This window comes from Neodiprion virginianus, chromosome 5 (genome assembly GCF_021901495.1).
Source record: "Neodiprion virginianus isolate iyNeoVirg1 chromosome 5, iyNeoVirg1.1, whole genome shotgun sequence".
Lineage (NCBI taxonomy): Eukaryota > Metazoa > Arthropoda > Insecta > Hymenoptera > Diprionidae > Neodiprion > Neodiprion virginianus.
Genome location: NC_060881.1, coordinates 13,034,627 through 13,056,465, shown reverse-complemented (window position 1 = coordinate 13,056,465; position 21,839 = coordinate 13,034,627). Strand labels below are relative to the sequence as shown.

Here is a 21,839-nt window from a genome sequence, read left to right as displayed (position 1 = left end):
TCGTCTCCTATAAGTACTGAGACCCTGACGTTCTCGTTTTTCACCGAGTTATTATTCACAACCACTTGGACCGCCATGTCCGGCTCCATGGATTCGGCACTTCCCTCGTAATTCTTACGACAGTCGTGATCAGCTCGAGCATGCCCACGAGCGCACGTAGCGCATGCCTTACTTCGCACCGCATAACCCAAGATTTTTTTTGAATGATGACCAATCAGAGATGAGTGACCTGCATTATTAGATAATTGGAAATATACTGCTGGCATGTTATAGAATAACGTAAACAAAAGCGTCACTACTAACCTGAGAGGCTGTTATAAGCACATCCAGTTCCCCTTTTTTGCCATCTGGCGTCGAACGATGCGATAATGGCTACTTCAGGGTCGTCCGCTGTCGGATCTTTTTTCCACTTATGCAATATCACAGAATTTTCTTCTTTTTCCTAACCTATCAGACTCGTTAAGATAAAAAAAATCAACAGGTGTACATTAGACTGGGCCAAAAAAATTGACTATTTTTTTTTTTTGAAAAATATATTGAGAATATCATTCAGTATGGCAAAAAAAAAATTTCATGAAATTTTAAGCCCTTACTATTAACTTTAGGAGGTCTATCATCGCTATTTTTGATTTTTAGTAATAATTTGATGTTTTACGTCAGAACTGTCGAAATATTGAAGTGAAAAAATTTATGTTCACTTATCCCTTTATAAAATTAAATTCCCTACAAAAAAGGTCTGATTATAGATTTTTGTCAGACAAGCCGTTTCCGAGTAATTAAGGTTAATAAATTGATATAATTTCTTGAGAATTAATCGAGAATTATTCGAGAAATTATATCAATTCATTAAGGTACTTAATGAATTATTAACTCAGGTACGGCCATCAATCAAAGAGATCGGCAAACAAATTTCGAGTGCTCTGCTAACTCAATTACAAACAATATATGATAGAGCTTACCGCTTCGCAGCCACACCAGAAAACTGCCTACGCCAGTTTACGCCAATGTTCACTCAAAAACAATCGTTCTTTGCTTTTTCTTCTATAACTCTTTGACGCGACTATCACAAACTGTCGCCAGGACTTAAGTAAAGAGCTTCGCTAATCGAAGCTGAAATCCTCACATGCTTCGAACATAGCCGATGTCCGTCGCGAAAAATTCTTCTGATCCAATTGGTTTTCGTCTTATGAAATTCTTGTAGCCTAACTTATCGCTGTAATAATTCTCGATTAATTCTCAAGAAATTATATCAATTTATTAACCTTAATTACTCGGAAACGGCTTGTCTGACAAAAATCTATAATCAGACCTTTTTTGTAGGGAATTTAATTTTATAAAGGGATAAGTGAACATAAATTTTTTCACTTCAATATTTCGACAGTTCTGACGTAAAACATCAAATTATTACTAAAAATCAAAAATAGCGATGATAGACCTCTTAAAGTTAATATTAAGGGCTTAAAATTTCATGAAATTTTTTTTTTGCCATACTGAATGATATTCTCAATATATTTAAAAAAAAAAAAAATAGCCAATTTTTTTGGCCCAGTCTAGTGTACATAAAATCGACTCGGAACATAGCATGGGATACTTAATAATGAACTTACGTAGGATATGCACGGCGATGAAACTATTTAAGTTTTAGCTATACGGTACAGTTATATGTATCCACGGCAATACCAACTCAGCTTGTTGTGTCAAAGTTTCGTGGCTTGCAGCGACAGTCAACGATTTCTCGATTTGTATACAATCCCGACAACTATTTTCTGCGACAGTTTCAATTGCGTGTCCTTCGAGTCACTCGTATCGTTTCATTGTCGTAGACAATACTGGAATATTAAGAGCAGATAAAACTGTATTCAGTTGGGCCTCCCCTATACCCGCATCGATCACTGCTGCAATTTATGAAAAGACGAAAGAAAATTTCACAGCAGAGAGACACGAGAATATCACTAGAGAGTAAAAGGAAAATGTTAGTGTTAGTCGTTAAAATATGACTCGAGTGAGAGCAAAATAAAAAATGAGAATTAGTTCTACAGCTCGAAAATGAGTTGATTCATCAAAATTAGGTACACTGCATACCTATAGCAGCTTTAGCATTCACAGCGTACAACCGATGATTTGCCTGGCGTTTGTTCGTTTTAACGATGCGATTTGTATTGCACTGAGTACATAAAACGTCCAACTGGCTTGCCGGACCAAATCTCTCCTCATTTACAATATGTCAAAGGGAAAGGGGACGGTTACAAAAGTTGCACCAAAGATTGTGGGCGAGAGTAGAAAATTCGACAATACGACGTCCAGAGCAAACTTTCGTTCCTGGCATAACCTCACTTTCCACTACTTTTTTTTTTCTGGATGCGCGTACATTATTTCGCCATTTGTGCAACTTGGTCAATACAAATCGTCCTTTGCTACGTCCTTGATCATAATGAAAACAATGCTGACTCATCGTGAATCATAACAAAATCGCAAACAATTTTCGTGGTGGCATACACGTAGCACACGACCAAAATTCTAGCGCCTGGGTACAGTGTGGCCGTTTATTGGGATCTGACATGGAGGCGTGGCCTAATTCAATATGGCGCATACCGGGGTGCAGTCGCCTGTCAAAACCGTGTAGTAGTAGGCTTACCGTGTAAATGTAATATAAGTTATAAATACGAATGGCCGGCAATGGTAGTTATAACTATTCAGGATATTTGTCAATGGTCTGGTTCAACTCCTAGTCATCGAAACTTTCGAGAGGGTGAACGCTTAGTGGCTGCGAAACATTTACTAAATTGCGGTATCGTAAAAGAGGATAGTGACGTTTTCGAGATATCGGCGTCGTGTATTCAAACGTCAAATGTGCGTGGATCTCCTCATGAAATACACGGAATTTTGGGGAAAAATGGAGAAGTTAAGTCAATTACGTGTTCGTGTAAAGCTGGACTTGGCGAAAAATGTAAACATATTATGGCTGCACTACTGTTCTGTTCCAGGTACGTTCATAACCTCAAATTGTGCTCAAAAACAAAGCTTCCTTCGAAATTACCCTGTTGTGTTTTTTTTTCTAGAAATGAAATTTCAGTACTTTCTTGCACTGATATTAAATGTCAGTGGAAGCAAAAGTATAAAGACACGCTACAGAATTACGTGGCTCGCCCTTTGGAGGAACACGAATGTCTGAAATCCACGAACAACAATAATCCCCTGAGCGAAGATGTGGAAATGGCAATAAAATCGATACTGTTGCAAAATTTGCCAAATTCTGCTTTTTCGAAACATGTGTAAGTAAATATGTTGTCGATTCAAGTTGTTATTTGAATTTTGGTATGCTCTCAATATTATTCACTGTCACTTTGATTTTCATTTATATTTTTTTGTCTTTCTGTATATAATATTCGTATTAATAATATATCCGATTTCTTTTCGATCTTGCAGGTCTGGAAGACACAATCCTGTAATATTAAAGTCAGTTGAGGATAACGCAGGCGGTACAAGTATCGGTGAAACTTTGGACGAGGCAATCGAAGTCTTGTTTGCGCTTCAAAGGAGTGAATTCATGGATGCTATCAAGAATGTTTCCGTAACAGTCAAGCGAAGCTGTTGCGAGGAAACAATTCAAAAAATGAAGGACGATTTCGCAACGATATGCAAAAGAAGCAAGGAATCATATTCCGAATGGCAAAAGCAGCGACGGTATCGGGTTACAGGTTCCAGATGCTACGCATTGTACGCTACGAGAAGGACTAATGCGGACTGGAACAAAAAATGCGACCAGTATTTCAATCCGAAAAGTTTCGCAAGTATGTACACGGAGTACGGGAAAAAAACAGAAAGTGAGGCTCTCGAAGTATTCAAGACTACCTTTAATTTAACAATAATTCAAGTTGGCCTAGTCATATCGAGTCAAAATCCGTGGCTCGCTTATTCACCCGATGGAATAATTTATGAAAAAAACGTTCCTACGAAACTAGTTTAAATCAAATGTCCTTTTAAAGGCAAGTCGAAGACTGTAATGGAAGCTATACAATTTGAGTTCAAAAAAGGACTGGTGATTGAAAATAAAAATATTAGTTTAAAGGAAAAGCACGCCCACTATGCTCAAATTCAACTGGGAATGGCAGTTTTGAATTTAAAAAGTGCTTTCTTCGTCATATATGCTTCTTTTGATAAGAGCATACTAGTGATTGATGTTCCGTTTAATGAAATGTATACCTTTAATATGTTGAGTGTCTTGAAGAAAACGTATTACGATAAAATGGTACATTTCATATGTCCCAACGATGAAAACAGTAATAAAGAGCGTTAGGCTATTACCTAAACGTAGAAAAGATAATGACAATAAGAAGGTTGTGATTAAATAACAAGTCTGTGATTGTACTGCAATTATTATTTATAATTATGTCACAATATGATATAAGAAAGATAAATGTCACGATAAACAGAAGATACGTTACAATAAAGAGAAATTTAAACAACTTGAACATTCATGAATTTATCGTCTTTTATGATAGGTGAGGATAAATTCACTGTGGCACATATAACTATAAAAATATCTTCTACTCGTGGGATAAGATTCACTGGCATCGTAGCACCGACAATTTTGAATATTTTGATACGTTGATTAGAGCGTTCAATATGTACCCTTGCTTTCGCGATTTTAGCAGTGCGTAAGGCCTCGTCTCTCGAAAATTGTGTTTTTTCTTTCAAATATGGTGGTCTTATACATTTAAAATGATTCCGTTCGCAAAGCTCATCAATTTTACGGAATCCTCGATCCACCATTACACCATCACCCGGTTCCAATAAACTTAAAATATTGCTTTGTTCAAATATATCATCGTCCGTTGCTCGACCACCATACGCTTTGCTGACAAAAGAAATATTTCCAGCCGGTGTTACACCAGTCATTATCTTGCACGTATTAGAACCTTTGTAGCGAGAATACGTCAAAACTTGACAACAAAGCTTTGTAGGATGCTGGATAAAAATTTCAGTGCAATCGAGGACCACCCGAACATTTTCAAAATCTTCAAAGCATTTTGGCAAATTTCTCGAGATTTCTTCTTTAGTTGGCCAACCAATCGCAAATTTTAAACACTGACTCAACAACGATATCATTTCATCGAATATTCGCTGGCAGTGCTTCGCGGTGTAGCAATTGAACATTAATGCCAAAAAAGAATATGAGATATTTTGTTTCAACTTTATGTATGTCATGATAATTCGCTCGCGTAGACTCATTCTCGCATTCGAATATGTGGAATTATTTTCAGTGACTTTTCTAGCAATTTCAACAATAGTGTCCAGAATTTTTATTGATTCGATCCCCGTAGCAGTACTTAACGCTTCGTCGGTCTGAACAAACATTTCGAAACTGAGTCTCACGTCGTCACTTTTCACTTGCACTCCGATATCTGCAAATGATTTTATCTCCACTTGAATTTCAGGCTCATTCTCTGTCATTACATCTTCGATGCAGCAATGATTCCCTTCGGCGTGCTCCATATTTTCCAAAATTGTGTCAGTCTTCAGATGCTGAAGCTCCATTCCCTTTGAACTTTCTTTCTGATCATTCCTGTTTATTAATCTTCTTTCACGTTCGCTCTCTCCTTTTTTTTTTCTCCTTGGTTCTACTGAACTGCGAGGCAGGTTGCGTGATGGGATCGCAGTCTTCTTTAAATATTTTACGTGGGATGGAATATCTGTAAAATATCAATTCGTTTCATAAATAATCATAAGAAAACTTGTTTATTTTGGTATTTATCCAGTTTTATTTTTTCTTAGTGTAACATTCATATCTTGTAGAAGATGCTACTTGACTCATGCATAACCTCAAAAAAAGAATTTTACTCACCCGGTAAAATGTAGTCTTCTTGTTGAAAATGCAATGAACACACTTTCATGTGAGCATTTATTTTACAGTCAATCCTCAAAGCGTTCTTCCATGCTTTTAGTTGCTCCACTTTTTCCATTTTACCGAAAAAAATTTTCTGGTATACCCAACGTGCATTTTTTTGAGGGAACTTATGAAATGTCAATTCACGGTTTTTTTGGAAAGAACTTCCACAACCATGTACGGAACATGCAATTCTTCTTTTAGATGGTTTGCGAGACGTAAACACACCTTCTTCGTTCATTATTTCTTTAATTTATCAAAACCTCCTATGTTAAACATTACGTTGCGACGAGCGGTACACCCCGGTTTTAGTTTTGAAATGTACCACCAGATGTCTCATTGATTTTGTCAGTTCTCAATATCGGTGGAATTGTAAAATGATATAGCTGGTTAGACAATGCGAGTTTATCTGACTGTTGATATAATATATTCCGTTTCGTATAATTCAACACATGAGCATGGTACATATTTTCAAAAAAATCTCGTTACGTACTTTTATTGTTATTGGACCTAAATTTATTTTTATATCGCTTTTTCCAATTTTCATAATGATAGACTTTTAATTGACTAGCTACTCCGCTCGTACTACCTTAATTTATCAATTCAAGTATATCGCTGTATTTCACAGTTTTGAATTTTAAACACAACTTACCAATTCATTATACATGCCGCAGACTCACAATCAGACCTACGCTGTAATATCTTGAAGTATATTATTTTGGGAAATTTGCACAACCTCAAAAGTCAACGGCACACAACATTCAGTTACATGTGGTTTTTTCTGTTTTTTTTTTTTTTTTTAGTAAGATGAGCTCAAGATTCTTGCGTGATTTTCGACTTTAGTTTGATTTACAAACCTTGCGGTGTTTAGGTCTCAGTAGAATTTCTCGTGCAGCGTGTCTCTATTTAGAATTATGTTGTGGGTCATTCCTTGAAATAATTTGTTTTACACAACGCTATAATTTAAAGTACACATTTATTAACAATAAGATGTTCTTTAAATCGATTTTCGAAATCTGGTTTCACAATGTTGTTATTCACTTGGTTAGTTGTACTGAAGTTCGAAGGTTTTGAATGTGAGTGTTCTCTAATTCAGAGTGATCTGTAAAATTCTTAATTTTGAAGTGTTCTGAATGGTCTGAAGTCTAAATTGATTCTGCAATTAATTTAGTTCTTTTCTTTTCTGATTTCTGAAGTGATTCTCTTTAGCATCCGCCTGGTTCAAAAAGGATCTTCAACAGTGGGACATCTGGAAGAGACTCCTGACTGAACTTTAACTACTTCGGTGCGAGACGATTGGTCTTAAAGAGGCCAATCCGTGCAGTGCTGACAAGATAGTTAGTTGCAAAAATGCATACTTGAATTCTAAGAATGATACTCTGTGAATTGCTCATCTTTTCTCTTCTCACGGTCCGTATTATACATTTGGTCAGTGAGAGTTCATGAACCTGAGTTCCATGAATTTCGATTGTAGACCCACGTGGTCTATGTGTCAGTGGGAATTAAAAGTATAAAGTCAAGAAATGAAAACGATATATATATATATATATATATATATATATATATATATATATATATATATATATATATATATATAGAGAATGCAAATTCGAAAATTTTGGGTGAATTGAAAAATCAAAGACGGAGTCAGGTATCGAACCTGGTATCTAGAGATGCTTTGCCGGAGACTTACACCACTAGACCACCGTCTACACACCAGTAAGTTTATGCCGTCTTGACTGCAATGTCATTAATTTCTTTCATCACCTGTATTTGAATTTATTTTGGTTCATGTGCCGTGTATTTGTAGAAGTTGCAGATTGATCCTCAAGAGGCGATATATATATAAACATTCATGTAATACCATGCAATGTATATATATATATATATATATATATATATATATATATATATATATATATATATATATGTATAAATGTGTATATATAGGTATATAGGTATACTGTAAATGTGGATTTTTTATGCGCGATCGAAACTGCTCCCCGAATCATAGACGGAACCTAAAATTAGGGATTTCGCGATCGCAATCGCTAATTTCTAAACAGAGCGCAAGGACAAGTCACGCATCCGGGACTCTGAGAGGGGGCACTTTACAGGCTGGCGATCAAGACTTTTCAGGATTTTTGTTCAGTTTTTTTTTGACTCGAGAAAATGCGATACAATACACGGGATCGGCGGCAGATTCAACAGCGTCATAGGACCACAGTCGTGGAGGATGGCGACGAGAGGAGGGCCTTATACGAGGCTACGGACAGAGCGCCGACGTAGAGTCCTACCGCGAGGGAAACCAAGGCGGACGAGATTCCCGTAGGTGGCCGGCGAGCCGAAGCTTCCCCTCACCATGCTGGCGTCATGTAGCCTCACGAAGCCGTTACCACGCCACTGCCGAACGATGGAATACCGGAGAACCAGACAGCCAGTAAGCGTACCACGACATCGGAAGTCAACGTTAGCGATAAGTTAGGCTACAAGAATTTCATAAGACGAAAACCAATTGGATCAAAAGAATTTTTCGCGACGGACATCGGCTATGTTCGAAGCATGTGAGGATTTCAGCTTCGATTAGCGAAGCTCTTTACTTAAGTCCTGGCGACAGTTTGTGATAGTCGCGTCAAAGAGTTATAGAAGAAAAAGCAAAGAATGATTGTTTTTGAGTGAACATTGGCGTAAACTGGCGTAGGCAGTTTTCTGGTGTGGCTCCGAAGCGGTAAGCTCTATCATATATAGTTTGTAATTGAGTTAGCAGAGCACTCGAAATTTGTTTGCCGATCTCTTTGATTGATGGCCGTACCTGAGTTCTCGCTTTAACGCGTAAAGTAAATTTTTTTCATGTAAAGTCTAGAGTAGAGTTACGGTTTTGAGTTAAGGTAGTAGTCCGGTGTGACGACCGAAATTTAGACGTTTTTTCATGATTTTTTTTTAAAAAGTAAATAAAATGCTATCGTTTTAAAGTTTTTACATGTTTTTATTGGTGTTTTGAAGTATATAAAAAAATTTTTTTAAAGTTAATTTTACATTAATTTGTTTAAAATTTTTGACGTCAATATGGAGTCCTCAAAGAAAAGATGAGTTGGTTCAGGGAAACACACAGCCTTCCAAAGTCATCTGAAATAAAAAATTCAAAGAGATTATTATTCTGTAGACTTCATTTTAGGTCCCGAACCTTAAATATACATAAAAATAAAAAAACAAAAACAAAATGGCGGACTTGTGAAAAAAGTTCTCAAAATCTAATTTTTTTTCTTCATAAATTGTTTAGATAAAATAGTTTATAATTAAAAAATTAAATGTTTTAAAGGTTCGGCATCTAGATATGTGTGTCTAGAATAACGGGTTAAATTTTTAGCTAAATCGGTTGAATAGTTTTGAGTCAGTGATTCCCCGAACTTTCGAAAACATGGTTTTGAGAAAAACGCTTTTAAAGTTTTGACAACAGATTTTTTTCAATAATTTTTTTCTTACATTAATCAGCTATGCCTGGTGCATAGAGCAGTCCTTCCGTTTCCTCAAAGTTGTCATTTTCAGCAGCTTTTAGAGCTCTACGTAAAGTTCTAGCTTCTTTGGAGTTGGCTTCTGCAGTTTTCTCTGCCCTCAAAATCCGTGCATTGTCAACATCGTCAGCGTAGTCTCTGGCTGTTTGTCCTAATGTAACGCCCATTGTCTCCATAATTTTGAGTACAGGTAGAAAACCCTCATTAAAGATGCAAGCGGCGGTATAGGTAGCAATTTCCAGAACGTTTTTCCCAGTAAAAGTATGCTTCGGAGCAAAATTCCATACACAGTGATTAAAACTTTCGTTGTTATTTTGCGTGTTCCCGCCCAAGCATCTTTTCAATAAATCGTCGGACGCCAAAGACTCGTGCACAGGTTTTATGAGATTTGTAACTTGTTCGTCAAACGTTACTGGGTGTTCATAAGTGCTCTCTTGATTTTCCGCTTTGAGCTGTTGATACTTGCACCAAGAATCTGAGCAGTAAGAGTGCTGAGGGTTTTCGTCTGTTGATGTCATGTGGTAGAATGTAGCCCACACGGCTTTCTTCATTTCTTCGAGAGAATGACAGTTTCTGGTGGTTGCCAAACCGTAGTACATAGACATTTTTAACATAATCTTGTTAGTTAATTGCAACGGTTTAGGTTTTGGTGGCTCAGCGCTGGTCGACGAGTCTCTCTTTATCCTACGCTTTTTCGGAGCACTTTCCTCGGTACTCTTCACTTTTACGGCCATCTTCGTGTTCTTAGCTGCATCCAATTGTTTTTTCACTTTTGCGTACTCGGTAAGAGTTTTTTTTACACCTTGAAGTGCTCGGTACATTCTTTTCTTCACATGCAATACGCATTCTTGCTTCTAGACAATAAAAGAGGGGACGGTCTGAGCAGCTGCTGCTGGCGTGTCACACGCTTTCATACACACTACGGCGCGCTCTCTTATTTTAGCCATAACTTTAAGAATAATTAAAATTTATGTCTGAAATTTTTATAGCATATTTTTAAGATGTTTTTCTTCCGAAAAATGTAAAAAAAAAATCGATTTTTTGAACCCGTCACACCGGGCTACTACCTTAAGTCATTTTTTTGTCAAATTGAGTGCAGCCAAATTCCGTTTCACGGAGTCTTGTCGAGTCTGCGTACGTAAAAAGTGTCACCTCTCGTCACGTATCGTCGTGCATATCGTCGTGCGTAAGCTCAGTTTAGCGAAGCGACTTGTCAACTTTGGGTGATCGTGAATACGGACCGAGTTTGTAGGCGTTGCGATGAACGTCATTAGATTATTGTCAAGAGAAGTGTCATGACAGATAAGAATTCGAGTTGCGATTAGCACTGTAGTGAAATTGTGAACTATCGCGGTTAACGCGTCGAGTCATGGTTTGTTTTGAAATTTTGCTCTTTGGCTCATTCTTGAATGATGCGGTTAGCGCCATAATTTAGTTGCGGATGATACCGGTTAGCGCGTCGAGCAAGATTTTGTTTTGAAATTTTGTCTAATAGTTTATTGTTCAATTTGGCGACTACCGCTGTATTTGGTAGAGGACGATTGCGGTTAGTCCGTTGAGTAGGGTTTTGTTTTTAGTTTTTATCCTATTGTTTATTATTAATAATGCGACTAGCGCAAAAAGGCTTCAGGTTTCTTACATACTGTAACGCTAAATTCTATGACCTTCGGATGAGGACTTACCGTTGACACTTTGGCGCGATTCTCCACTTATTCTGAACACTAAACTATAACAAAATCAATTACGTTGGGCGCAAGACGCATTAGCGTCGAATTTCAACCAATAATACCAATCAAGAAAAAATAATACGAAACCATACGGAAAATAACTAGAGAACCCGTTGTATGGCTGGCTAGACTCAGGTACTCACACGAACTGATAGAGTGGCGGTATTCAAGGCAGCTGACGATAATTGAAGAATTTAAGAAAATAAAGAAATAAAAAATAAACTCGAGTTAGGAGAAACGAACAGGTCAATCAGTATATATTGTCGAGTATACAGGCAAATGAAATGGTATCGATAGCAGTAGTTGATAAAACAGGCAATAGTTTTTCACAGAAATTTCGGTAGAATAGAATTAAACGATAGCTTTGAAACGAGAGACGATAGTTAACAGTGAAAGATGAGCGTACATCGGGAGAAGCGATATAATGCAAGAATTTACTTAAAACCACACGTCACTGGGCGACGTGTTCTTACGCAAGTTGCAAATGACGCTACGCGAATTCGGTTAGTTAGTTAAAAACGAGAGTGAGAACTTCATTGCAATCGGTAGAGAACAAAATAACGATAGCTCGGGAGGTAATAACGGGAGAAATCGACGAATTTACCATAGATTCTAACCAGTACGAAAGACTGACATTCATTATTAACTTAAAAAAATCCGTAGCGTAAACGATAGACTACATTTAACGGTCAAGTACGAAAGATAATTTTCAGGAGAGTTATTTATAAACGCTAGAATCAATAATTTACAATATTTACGTATCCAAAGAATTATACAAAGAAACCTTCCTTCAAGAGAATACAAAATGATGAAAGAATACAAAATCATGAGAGTGAGAAATTCGGAGAGTTCGCAAAATAAACAAATACACTAAATACACCTCAGTACAAAAAAAAAAAATCAAAAATATCACGCAGAACTTAAATAAATAACGAGAGAAAACAAAAGGGGAAAGTAATTCAACGGACAGGATGAAGCTTAAGGTATTACAACGGTAGAAGGTCGTGAATAAGCAATAGATAACGACAGCGGTACAATAAACGGTGAAATGATAGCGATAAGGTAAAGAACGAAGTATCGGTAGCTTAAATCGGGAGAATACGGAAAAGTATTCTTAGCTGTCAGTAGTAATACAAGGAGAGTTCTACTTACAGATTCCTGTTACCGACACTTACCGACATCCTCCACAGACTCAAACCCTTGTCCGCGATGACGTCAGAGTCTGCCGTACCGACTTAAGGTCAAAAACGTGCAACCTTATCGATAATTTTATCGGTCGATGGTCGAAATCGCATTGTCTTACCGACAATTCTTATCAGTCGAAGGTCAAAATCGTGCTGCTTTACCGACAATCTTACCGACCGTAGGTCAAAGTCTCTATGTTGTGCTCGCTTGCCAACGGTAGAAGGTGCAGCGGGGGGGGGGGGGGGGGGGGGGTAAACTTTTCCCACGGTAGGACTGCTAATGTGTAACATCAACCACCCTAGATACCTTTGCCACTTTATCAAACACGCGACATTCGAAAATTAATGGTTCCGAGAATTGTTTTTTACCAACTCGGATGTTGGTACGTTATCATCAACGTGATATTCTATTTTGGGCAAGAACTTTTTTTGTGATATTAACCGTCCCAAATTTATCTCCCACGATACCGACCATGTGACATTCCAAAATTCATGGTTCTGAGAATTGGTTCGTTTACTCTCATGATATTAATCATGTGACATTCTTTACCCCCACCAAATTTTGAATGCAAGTGGGAAGCGGTATTATAAAATTCAGGACCAAAAACTTCAGCATCGGTCTAAAGTCGTTCTTCTTGGAAATGAAAAGTGCTCTGGAACAACAAAATGAATCAAAGAAAAAACTAGAACGGCTCATCAAGAATATTGGAGAAGTAAAACATCTGCTGAAAATCAGATCTGACCTCAATCAACTCACAACAAAATTTAAGTACATACAACTCGACAGTGACCAAGTTGGACTTTTCAAAGTTAAACGAAGTCGCTCACCTGGAGACACTTCTGCCCTTGAGAAAGCTTTCAGACCTCGAAGTATACTTCGAATACCGAGTCAGCGGCGTTCGTCGAGTAAAGACGAAGTTCGGTGATAAAGTGGTTCTGGAATTGGATGATTCGTTCACGATTTTTCTACCGAACCGGTTGACCAAAGCCCTCCAAGAAGATGATGATTTCTTCCAGAAGGTGACGACAGCCAGTAAGGACACATGGTTGCATCTACGCTACCTTGGTGGACCGTATGGTCAACTTGAATTCAGTTACGTACAATCTGAGTATCACATGCACATATACAGTATCTTATAGTAGTCTTACGTTCAATTAAAAAAAAAATTGAAATTATAAGTATGTTTCATTCAACGTTAAGCCATCCTGTATACCCAATAAGTAACGATGGAGGGTTGGAAGCTGCCTTTGCGCCTTGTAACTGTAACGTGAACTTGACAATGAGGTTTAAGCGGACTCAGTCAAGGATAAAGTGCAAGGTAGACCAGCATCTGACTTAGCGTACCTTTAAAGCCTCGGATCCTCCAGCGTCGGATTACTATCGCTCTTGAAATGCAAAACATGGTTTCAGAGTACGCTTTGGTCAAGGATAAGATGCAAGGTCGAGCTGAGTATTGAGATTCCGTTTTAACACGTTACGAATAAGGTAAGTTTCATTGATGTTTGTTTAAAAAATGTATTTATTTAAAGAATTCACACTACAATTCAAAGGCCAAAAAAGGTTTGTACACCATGAACCACCGTATCAAGTTGCGAAACAATGTGTATAAGCTCCGTTAGTTGTTCATCATTAAGCCGCCTCTCAATGTTGCGATGTATATATATGCGGCGTATATTCGGTAAAACAGGTTCCGTAAACATCACATCGTGTGGCTCCGGCTCTGGACTTGGCAGTAGGTTGAAAAAGTTAAGTACCATGGTCTGGGGAAAAAAAAATGTTATTCAATTGAAAAGGTGAGTACGTTGAAACATGACGTTTATCAAAGAAAGGTATATTCGGAAAATTTGAAGATGTTTCAGTAGTTGAAAAATGTTAAGGTCAGAAACGACTTCGAAAGCTATTAAGCTGGACATTTGTGATTAGTTGTAAATGTTTTTTTAAATCACCTGAAGTTTCCTAAGTAGTTGGTAATATATCTAATTTCTTTTTAACAAAAGAAGTGAAGGAGTGTGATGAATTGAAAAATTCACATCAGGTAGCAATTGGTATGAGAACTTACCGTTTCTTTTCTGGCAAAGTATATTCGAAGGCACAAGACACTTTACATCACTTGAGTTTGACTGCCAATGAGCTGGTCCAGGACCTGCAGTCTTATATGATAAACCCTTGAGTTTATGTTTTGCAAACGTAAAAATGCGACATCGTAGGGTGATCCGCATGTTCACCAAATGTCGATATCTCGATTCATGTAATTGTTCTAGTGCGTATTGCCCCACGCACACGGATAGCTTCACGCGCAAACACAAACATACGTACAGCTGCCCTTTGAAAAGGACTCTCATCACTGCAAATGATCATTTAGTATTAACTTGTCAAGTATACGTAAGGAAAAACCTAAAGATGGAATCCACGAAGTGTTTGAGATTGATCGGTATTATGGAATTGGCGTACAAAATCTTAGGCAAATCATCATCATTAACAGCAGAAATTCAAAAATGAATAAATGTCGGGAGTCAAAATATTCGGCTTCTCAACAAAATTTTACGTAAGGCTTCATCCATTAAAGGCAAGACGAGAATTATCACAATGATTGGACTTTTGAAAGCGCTCGCGGAAAAATTTAAACGTCTTCAGAGAACAGGTGGAGGTACGCGGAAAGTAAGAAGAAGCAATCGAGTTCACTGGAAAGATTTGGAATCAGCTTACGACGTTTCGGCAGGACCCCGCCTGCCATCGTCAGGTTTCTTGAAAAAGTATTGTACAGAGAATTACGAAAATTGTCTAATTTGAATTTAACATATTTTACAATTTGAACTTCCGATTAAAATTATTTATATACATAAATGCCATTATTTGTTATAGTTGTCAAGTTGTCATAAAATAATAAAATATTGTACACTCACATTTTTAGACATTCCTTAGCTTAACAGTTTCTTACATGGAGTTATAGAAGAAAGTGAACTATCCGTCTGTCAAATTGACCTGCTTAATGTTAGTTATCATAACAATGATATAATGTCATATATTTATCTGTGTGATTGTTATTATACTGGACACTTTGTTTGCATGACCTTTAACAACGTATGTTTTTTGCGATATTATAAAATGTCTACGTAAAGGTGACTTAGATTTTGGATGTCTGTTCTTTTGTTTACAGTATCATTTGTTGATATGTGTTGTGACGTGGATTTTTCTGTACAGCCATAATTATCGGCTGGGACGTAACAATATCACCAGAGCCTCACAGGATAACATATCATATCTGTCGAGGGTATATGCAATTTGCATGGATGCAACGACACTCGCGCGCTATCGCTTCTATCATTTCGCTATTCTTATACGTTTTCTTAACTCCCGGCGCAGCTGAAAAGCACCGGCGCGTGGCGTAGACCCTTGCTAACAGGAAAACAGAGTTACTTCACCGGGTGGTGTTGTGCTGGCAGCGTACGTCTGCCCCCAATAATAAGCGTGAATATCGTCGATAAAAATGCGGCATCATGTCTCGTAGATTATTGGCGATGGCGGTAACCACCGCTGGAACTGTAGTATTTAAGAACTAATTCAGCGCCTGGTCGGGAGGCTACAAAGTGCACCTTACGCCTGGTTCTGTTTACCATGTTAGATAGCAGACATTTTACCGATGAAAGTGTTATCACCGATAGCGCCCCCTTTATCAATAAGTCACTGTTTTATCGTTCTAAACTGTTTTGTTTCCAACGTCCGCCGCAAGAAGGAGTTCCCTCCACTCTTACTGACAGTTGGTGATATCCCGTAAAATTATTACCATAGGCTTGTCGTTGATGGCGCCCTCTTCATCGATCAATCGTTGTTCCATCAATTGAATCTGCTTTAATTTGAGCTACCAGATGGCAAACTTCACGGGGTGATAGTGGTGGGGGAAATATCAAGTTTTGAAATAATTATTGAATGGTTTAAATAAATATTTTTATTTACCAGCAATTACATTCAGTTTCCGGCTTATACGTATTATTATTAATAAAAATAATGATAATGATAAAAGATCAAGTTTTTCCAAATTGGAGAATCAGCCCTATATATCGGTGCAAGAGCAGTTGAAAGCGGTAGATTTGAATTTGAGGTATGAAAACAACAGTTTCTCTTGTTGACCTGTATCTGACAAACCTCTACAATAAAAACTCTGCAGTAAACGGTTCGACCAATCGAAATCGGGCATAAAATGGGCCACTCGAATCTTACTATCAGTCTGAGAACCAGCAGTACTTGGCGGGCCACGGCTGAAAGCACATGCTGAATCTCTCACAGATGAGTTCTCCAGATAGAGAAGACGAGGAAACGGCCTTTAGGGGGGGGGGGGGGGGGGGGTCGAATTTTTTTTGTCTTATGTTATTGTTCAACATTTCAAAAATATATTCCCAAAATTTTAAGTCGATCTGAGCAAAAGTCTTGAAGTTATTGTCTAGTTAGTCTCCTGCCCTTTAACACTATAGCTCTGACAGCAGGTATAGGTACAGCTTATTCACTTCTATTGTTCTGGTCCATTATCCTGTTTCGAGAATATTTTATTTAGTAAAGACAGGTAAGTAAAGCCATAAAGACATATTTTATATTTGTATGCATATACTATACACTGTACAATATTTTAAAATGAGAGACGAGCTTCAGTTTGTCGTTGTACGTTCGATCGGGCGCTTGTAATTGTTTCTCAAAACTACTTTCTCAAAGTCCGTGTTCACTGGCAGTTGAAAACTACTTGACCGATTCATTTCAAACTTGGTACACATTTTCTACATATAAAATACCTCCCCCCAACATTTAGTTGAAAATTTTTTTTTCACGTTAAGGGGATTCCCCACTTACAAAATGGAGGAGTTTTACATGAAAAATAGCAGTTTACACTTTAGATGGCCACCAAAAATTTTTAAATGAAAAAAAAATTAATCATAGAACGGTGGGGGGAGGATTTGATGATACTTTGACTAAATTTTAATTTTTTTTTATTTCAGATGATTTCCGACCGAGATATAGTGAACACCGCAAATTGTTTTTTTTTCTGAGACGTTCTGGGGCAAGCTCTATCACCGGCATGTTTTTCAATATTTCCGCATGAAAAAATTACAGAATATTATTAAAACTATACGTGATAATGCACAAAAGGTTTGAATAAATTTGTTCACTCCATACTTTTAAAAAAAATTCACAAAAAAGTGGTTTTTTACGCTGAAAACCTTACCCCCCTCCCCCCCCCCCCCCTTAAACCGATCTCACCCCGACATTTGTGCATACACCACCGGCGGAAAGTTTCCGGACAAGAGTTAGAAAACGTGCCGGAACAGTTTTTTGCGCCATTTCGCCGGTAGTTGGCCTAGGCCAATTTGACTAATGGCATTTTAGAAAGAGGAGATTTACCTACATTTTGGCTTTTTAAAGAAATTTTTACGATTTTTTTGACACTCAGCAAACAGTTTTGACAACGACCATTTCTTGTCGTTTTTTTTGTTCTTTTGTGAGTGGACCCCGTTGGCAGTAAAAATATTTTTTATGAACTTCTCCGACTAAAATCATAAAGGGGGAAGCCTAAGCTTCAATTTCGTTTTTTAGAAAAATTTTTGCGATTTTTTTTCCCAGAAATATTTCGTTTCTTGATGAAAGGTAGACAATTTGAATATTGCTCCGTAGTACGAAAACGACGAGGCTTACAACAAAACCTCAAGACGGTAAAAAGTTGCATTATTTCTTGCTGAGTTCATGAAAATTTTTTGAGGTTTTTTTTGTGAAATTTTTTTCAATCTATTTCTGGTCAGAGTCAGGCAAGTGTGCAAGGTCTCACTCAGCAAGAAGTAATGCAACTTTTTACCGTCTTGAGGTTTCGTTGTCAACCTCGTCGTTTTCGTACTGCGGAGCAATATTCAAATTATCTACTTTGTATCAAAAAACGAAATATTTGTGGGAAAAAAAACTACAAAAATTTTTCTAAAAAACATTTTATTAAAAAATATTTTTACTGCAAACGGGGTCCACTCACAAAAGAACAAAAAAACGACAAGAAATGGTCGTTTTCAAAACTGCCTGCTAAGTGTCAAAAAATCGTAAACATTTTTTTAAAAAGCCAAGATGCAGGTAAATCTCCTCTCTTCAAAATGCCTTAGTCAAATTGGCCTAGACCAACTACCGGCGAAATGTCGTAAAAAACCGTTCCGGCACGTATTTCAACTCTTGTCCGAAAACTTTCCGCCAGTAGTGTATATTTTCTATATCCGCAAATTAGTAATTAAACATGTTATGCCAAAATTGATTCACACTAATTTCCTCACGGTGCCACTAATCAGACTGTGCCCGACAATACGATCGTAAAGGATCATGCAAAGGGCTGCTGTATTTGCACTGCGACATGGCGGGTTTTTCACCCCGTCATCGACCAGCACCTCCACTCCCAGGCGGAACCCAATAGATCCAGCAAGCGAGGGAAGAGTCCTGTCATGCCGCACGGACGACGATCAGAACTCGTTTGCGATTTTTTTTTTTTTGTATCATTGCTAATGCTTGTTATTTTTCCCGCCAAATTCTCTGAGGTTACCGACGCTGTCATCACTGCCCGACCATTCCACACCGTCTACGCTGGCGACGAGGGAACCGGAGGGAACCGTCTATGACCGGTGAGAATTCCAAAGCATCGGACCCAGAAGTCGCGCTGTTGCTTGCTAATTCTACGCTGCCGCACATACCAACATCGCTACCGTTGCCCAGGGGTCGAGCTGCCTCCACCCAAGTCACCTCCAAAGTCCGGTCTTGCCACCCGGCATACATGACGACCACCTGAAATCTTCCCCTGGCAACTCCGAAGCCGAGAGACCGATGTTGAATGTGCAGCCCTCGCCGATAGCGACACAGCACAGCGAACGGACGGGCTATCTAGAGACCCGCTGGTCTCGTCGTCACGATGGAACAGCCCTTACTACCGCCGTAGTGCCACCGCGGGAGCGCGCAAAATGGAGCGCTCGGCTACTTCTCTCTCCCTTGCGTCGTGATACGATCGAGTACTTGGTTAGCGTTGTCGAGTTAAGAATTAAAAAAAAAAGTGATTCCTAATGTTTTGCCGGACTATATGCCAACTTTCTTGCCTCTTCTGTACCGCGTTGTTTTGTTGATTGTCACGAGTTACCCGGAGACGGAATCTCGTTACGCAGCGCTTAAGGTAGGCGGAAGCCAACACGAATCTCGCTGGCTGTTGTGATTTTTCCAGCCTCAGGCCATCTTTTCAAGCAACAGGTAGCCGGCTGGCTCAGTCGGCCATTTTGGTAACCGCCAGCTAGCCTCGTGGCGGCAAAGCCGATTTCACATAAGACTTCTTCCTATTTGACTCCTTAATAAATAATAAAGAGCTCTGAATCGTTATTCTGTGGCCTTCTGCCATTAACATTATGAGATTCAAAAACTAGAGCCGTCGGGTGCTGTGCCGCTTCTCGGCCATGCACCAGCTGGCGTATCAGTGTGTGTGAGAAAGAGGAGGAGAGACTGTGATTGTGTGTACGCCCATGCCGTTAATGCCGAGCCTGAATTTGGCTTGTATTTTGCGGAATAACCGCTATTGATAATCGCTCTGCTTGGCTTTGCCTTTGAACGTTACTTATTGCTTATTTGAACTCTGTTGTTTGTTATCAACTACCGCATTGATTTATTGTAACTTACAATTAGGTGGAATTGTATCGACGCGTGCCGTCACCTCTGTATTCGCTTGCCGTTGCTAATACTGACTTTGTTCACCCTCTGCTTGCCGTATTATAAAAATTTGTTTATATTTGCAGTTATATATAATTAATCAATGAACATTGCGTATATTTAATAAGGTACGACTAGGGAAGCACAATATTATTCATTTATTGATGTATTAAAACACGACCCGTCATTATATTCAAAATTCATTAAATCATCCATCCCATCAATCATTTATTCCATGCGTATATTGTTGAAAATGGTGTATATTGTTAAAATTAGAAATAATTGTGAAGAATTGTCTTTCAGTGTGGTACTGTTCTCTTGGATTGCACTATGCCTTAATTGCTTCATAAGCTCAAGAACCCATATTTTATTGCGTAACTCCACCGAGAGTTACATTGGTGTCTGAAGCATGATATTTTTGAACTGTGTTGATGCATCAATTTAGTGCGCGATTTTTTCAAGATGAGTACCTCAAGGAATATTCGCTCTCGTCGTCAGGAAAGCTGCGGAGACAATTCTTTTCGAAAAGAAGCCCCGCAATAGCTGAACGTAGTAAAGCTTCTTCGCCAGCAACAAGAGGCTGCGGCTCTTCATCAATAGCAACTTCTAAAAGCAGCTGAACGTCAACAAGAAGTGGCATTCAACAGCAACAACAGCTTCTTCAACTACTGCAGGCGCAAGAGCTCCATCAGTGGGAACTACTCGAAGAGCGGGCAAAAGAACAACGAGAATTGCGCGTACAGCGGGAAGGAGAACAACGAGGACAGCGTGGACATCAGCACATGATCCTCGACGCTCGCTCTCGCTCAGAGAATCAGATGCATGAACTACTGCAGACTATGATGACTATTCTACTAGCCGATAGACGAGGAGACGAACCACGAACGCACCGACCTTCTCCTCTTTCCTCTTTCCCTGTCCATTTGGCGCAAGACCTAGGTTACGCTAAGGATAGTTCGAAGTCCATCAATTTTAGATCTAGAATACGAGAAGGAATCACTTATTTTGTGCCTCTCTCTCGTTCCGTAGCTCAAAGTGACCGCATCAGAAATACGATTCAGGGTACTCAAGAGAACATTGCTCATGTGATAACGTGCTTCGAAGGCCACTTGAGAGATGAGATCCTAAGATCGACGCACGCGCAAAATAATCCTCATTTAGACAAATCTTTTTTGAGCTGTACCGGACGTTGCCCGGAAGTTTGCCCAAACCTCGATAGACAGACGTCTTATTTACCTGGAACAAGACCTTCTGCATTAATAAAACCTCCAACTTTTGATGGAAAAGTTACGTGGTCGGATTTTGAAAACTAGTTTCTCGCGGTTGCTAATCGTAATTGTTGAAATATAATGACGAAGGAGTAAATTTATATCGTTTGCGCACACACCTCTCCCGTATATATCTGTCTCTTTTTGTAATCGCTCATAGAGCGAGCGGTCACGTGATGTGTGTATACACTCCGACACGTACATGCTTACACTTCGGGAAGACGGACAGTACTATACAGTTCAAGTGAAGTCGGTCGTAACTTACATGTCAAAACCGCGATGTACCAGGTATATATATTTTCCTGTTACTTATATTAATGGGCACACCTAGTGTGACAGCCTAAAAAAAGGCGGTTTTTGGGAATTAAAAAAAAAAACAACTACTGTATCAATTATTTTCAAATTTTAAGGGTATATTTATACATATTTTAAGAATACATAGTCAAATTTTTGAAGAAAAAAGTTAAATATTATTCGAGTTACACGCGATCTCCGACGGCGCTGAAAAAAAAGGTCCTCCACTACTGCAGAGTTTCCGGCCTTCAACGTGGATGAAACCTAA

General features: G+C 38.6%; 3 protein-coding genes across 10 annotated transcripts in view; 1 reads left to right on the top strand and 2 right to left on the bottom strand.

The window, feature by feature from the left end:
* The window catches only part of LOC124305499 (sodium/calcium exchanger 1), a 1,112,430-nt gene that overhangs the window by 971,079 nt on the left and 119,512 nt on the right, over window positions 1–21,839 (bottom strand). The gene's annotated exons all lie outside the window — the stretch shown is intronic.
* Window positions 2,625–4,466, top strand: LOC124305501 (uncharacterized). Its single transcript, XM_046765035.1, has 3 exons — window positions 2,625–2,984; window positions 3,060–3,272; window positions 3,427–4,466. The coding sequence occupies exons 1-3, from the start codon at window positions 2,677–2,679 to the stop codon at window positions 3,965–3,967; spliced, it is 1,062 nt and encodes a 353-aa protein (XP_046620991.1). The 5' UTR covers window positions 2,625–2,676; the 3' UTR covers window positions 3,968–4,466.
* On the bottom strand, window positions 4,359–6,208 carry LOC124305500 (uncharacterized). Its single transcript, XM_046765034.1, has 2 exons — window positions 5,846–6,208; window positions 4,359–5,693 (listed from the first exon to the last, which is right to left on the bottom strand). Exons 1-2 carry the CDS (start codon window positions 6,126–6,128, stop codon window positions 4,459–4,461), a joined length of 1,518 nt encoding a protein of 505 aa, XP_046620990.1. The 5' UTR covers window positions 6,129–6,208; the 3' UTR covers window positions 4,359–4,458.

Excerpts from the sequence above, each read along its gene's own strand:
- LOC124305501 (XM_046765035.1), top strand. The coding sequence starts at position 2,677 with ATGGTAGTTATAACTATTCAGGATATTTGTCAATGGTCTGGTTCAACT. Across the intron at positions 2,985-3,059 it reads GCACTACTGTTCTGTTCCAG|AAATGAAATTTCAGTACTTT; the intron begins GTACGTTCATAA and ends TTTTTTTTCTAG. Across the intron at positions 3,273-3,426 it reads TCTGCTTTTTCGAAACATGT|GTCTGGAAGACACAATCCTG; the intron begins GTAAGTAAATAT and ends TCGATCTTGCAG.
- LOC124305500 (XM_046765034.1), bottom strand. The coding sequence starts at position 6,128 with ATGAACGAAGAAGGTGTGTTTACGTCTCGCAAACCATCTAAAAGAAGA. Across the intron at positions 5,694-5,845 it reads AGAAGACTACATTTTACCGG|ATATTCCATCCCACGTAAAA; the intron begins GTGAGTAAAATT and ends GATATTTTACAG.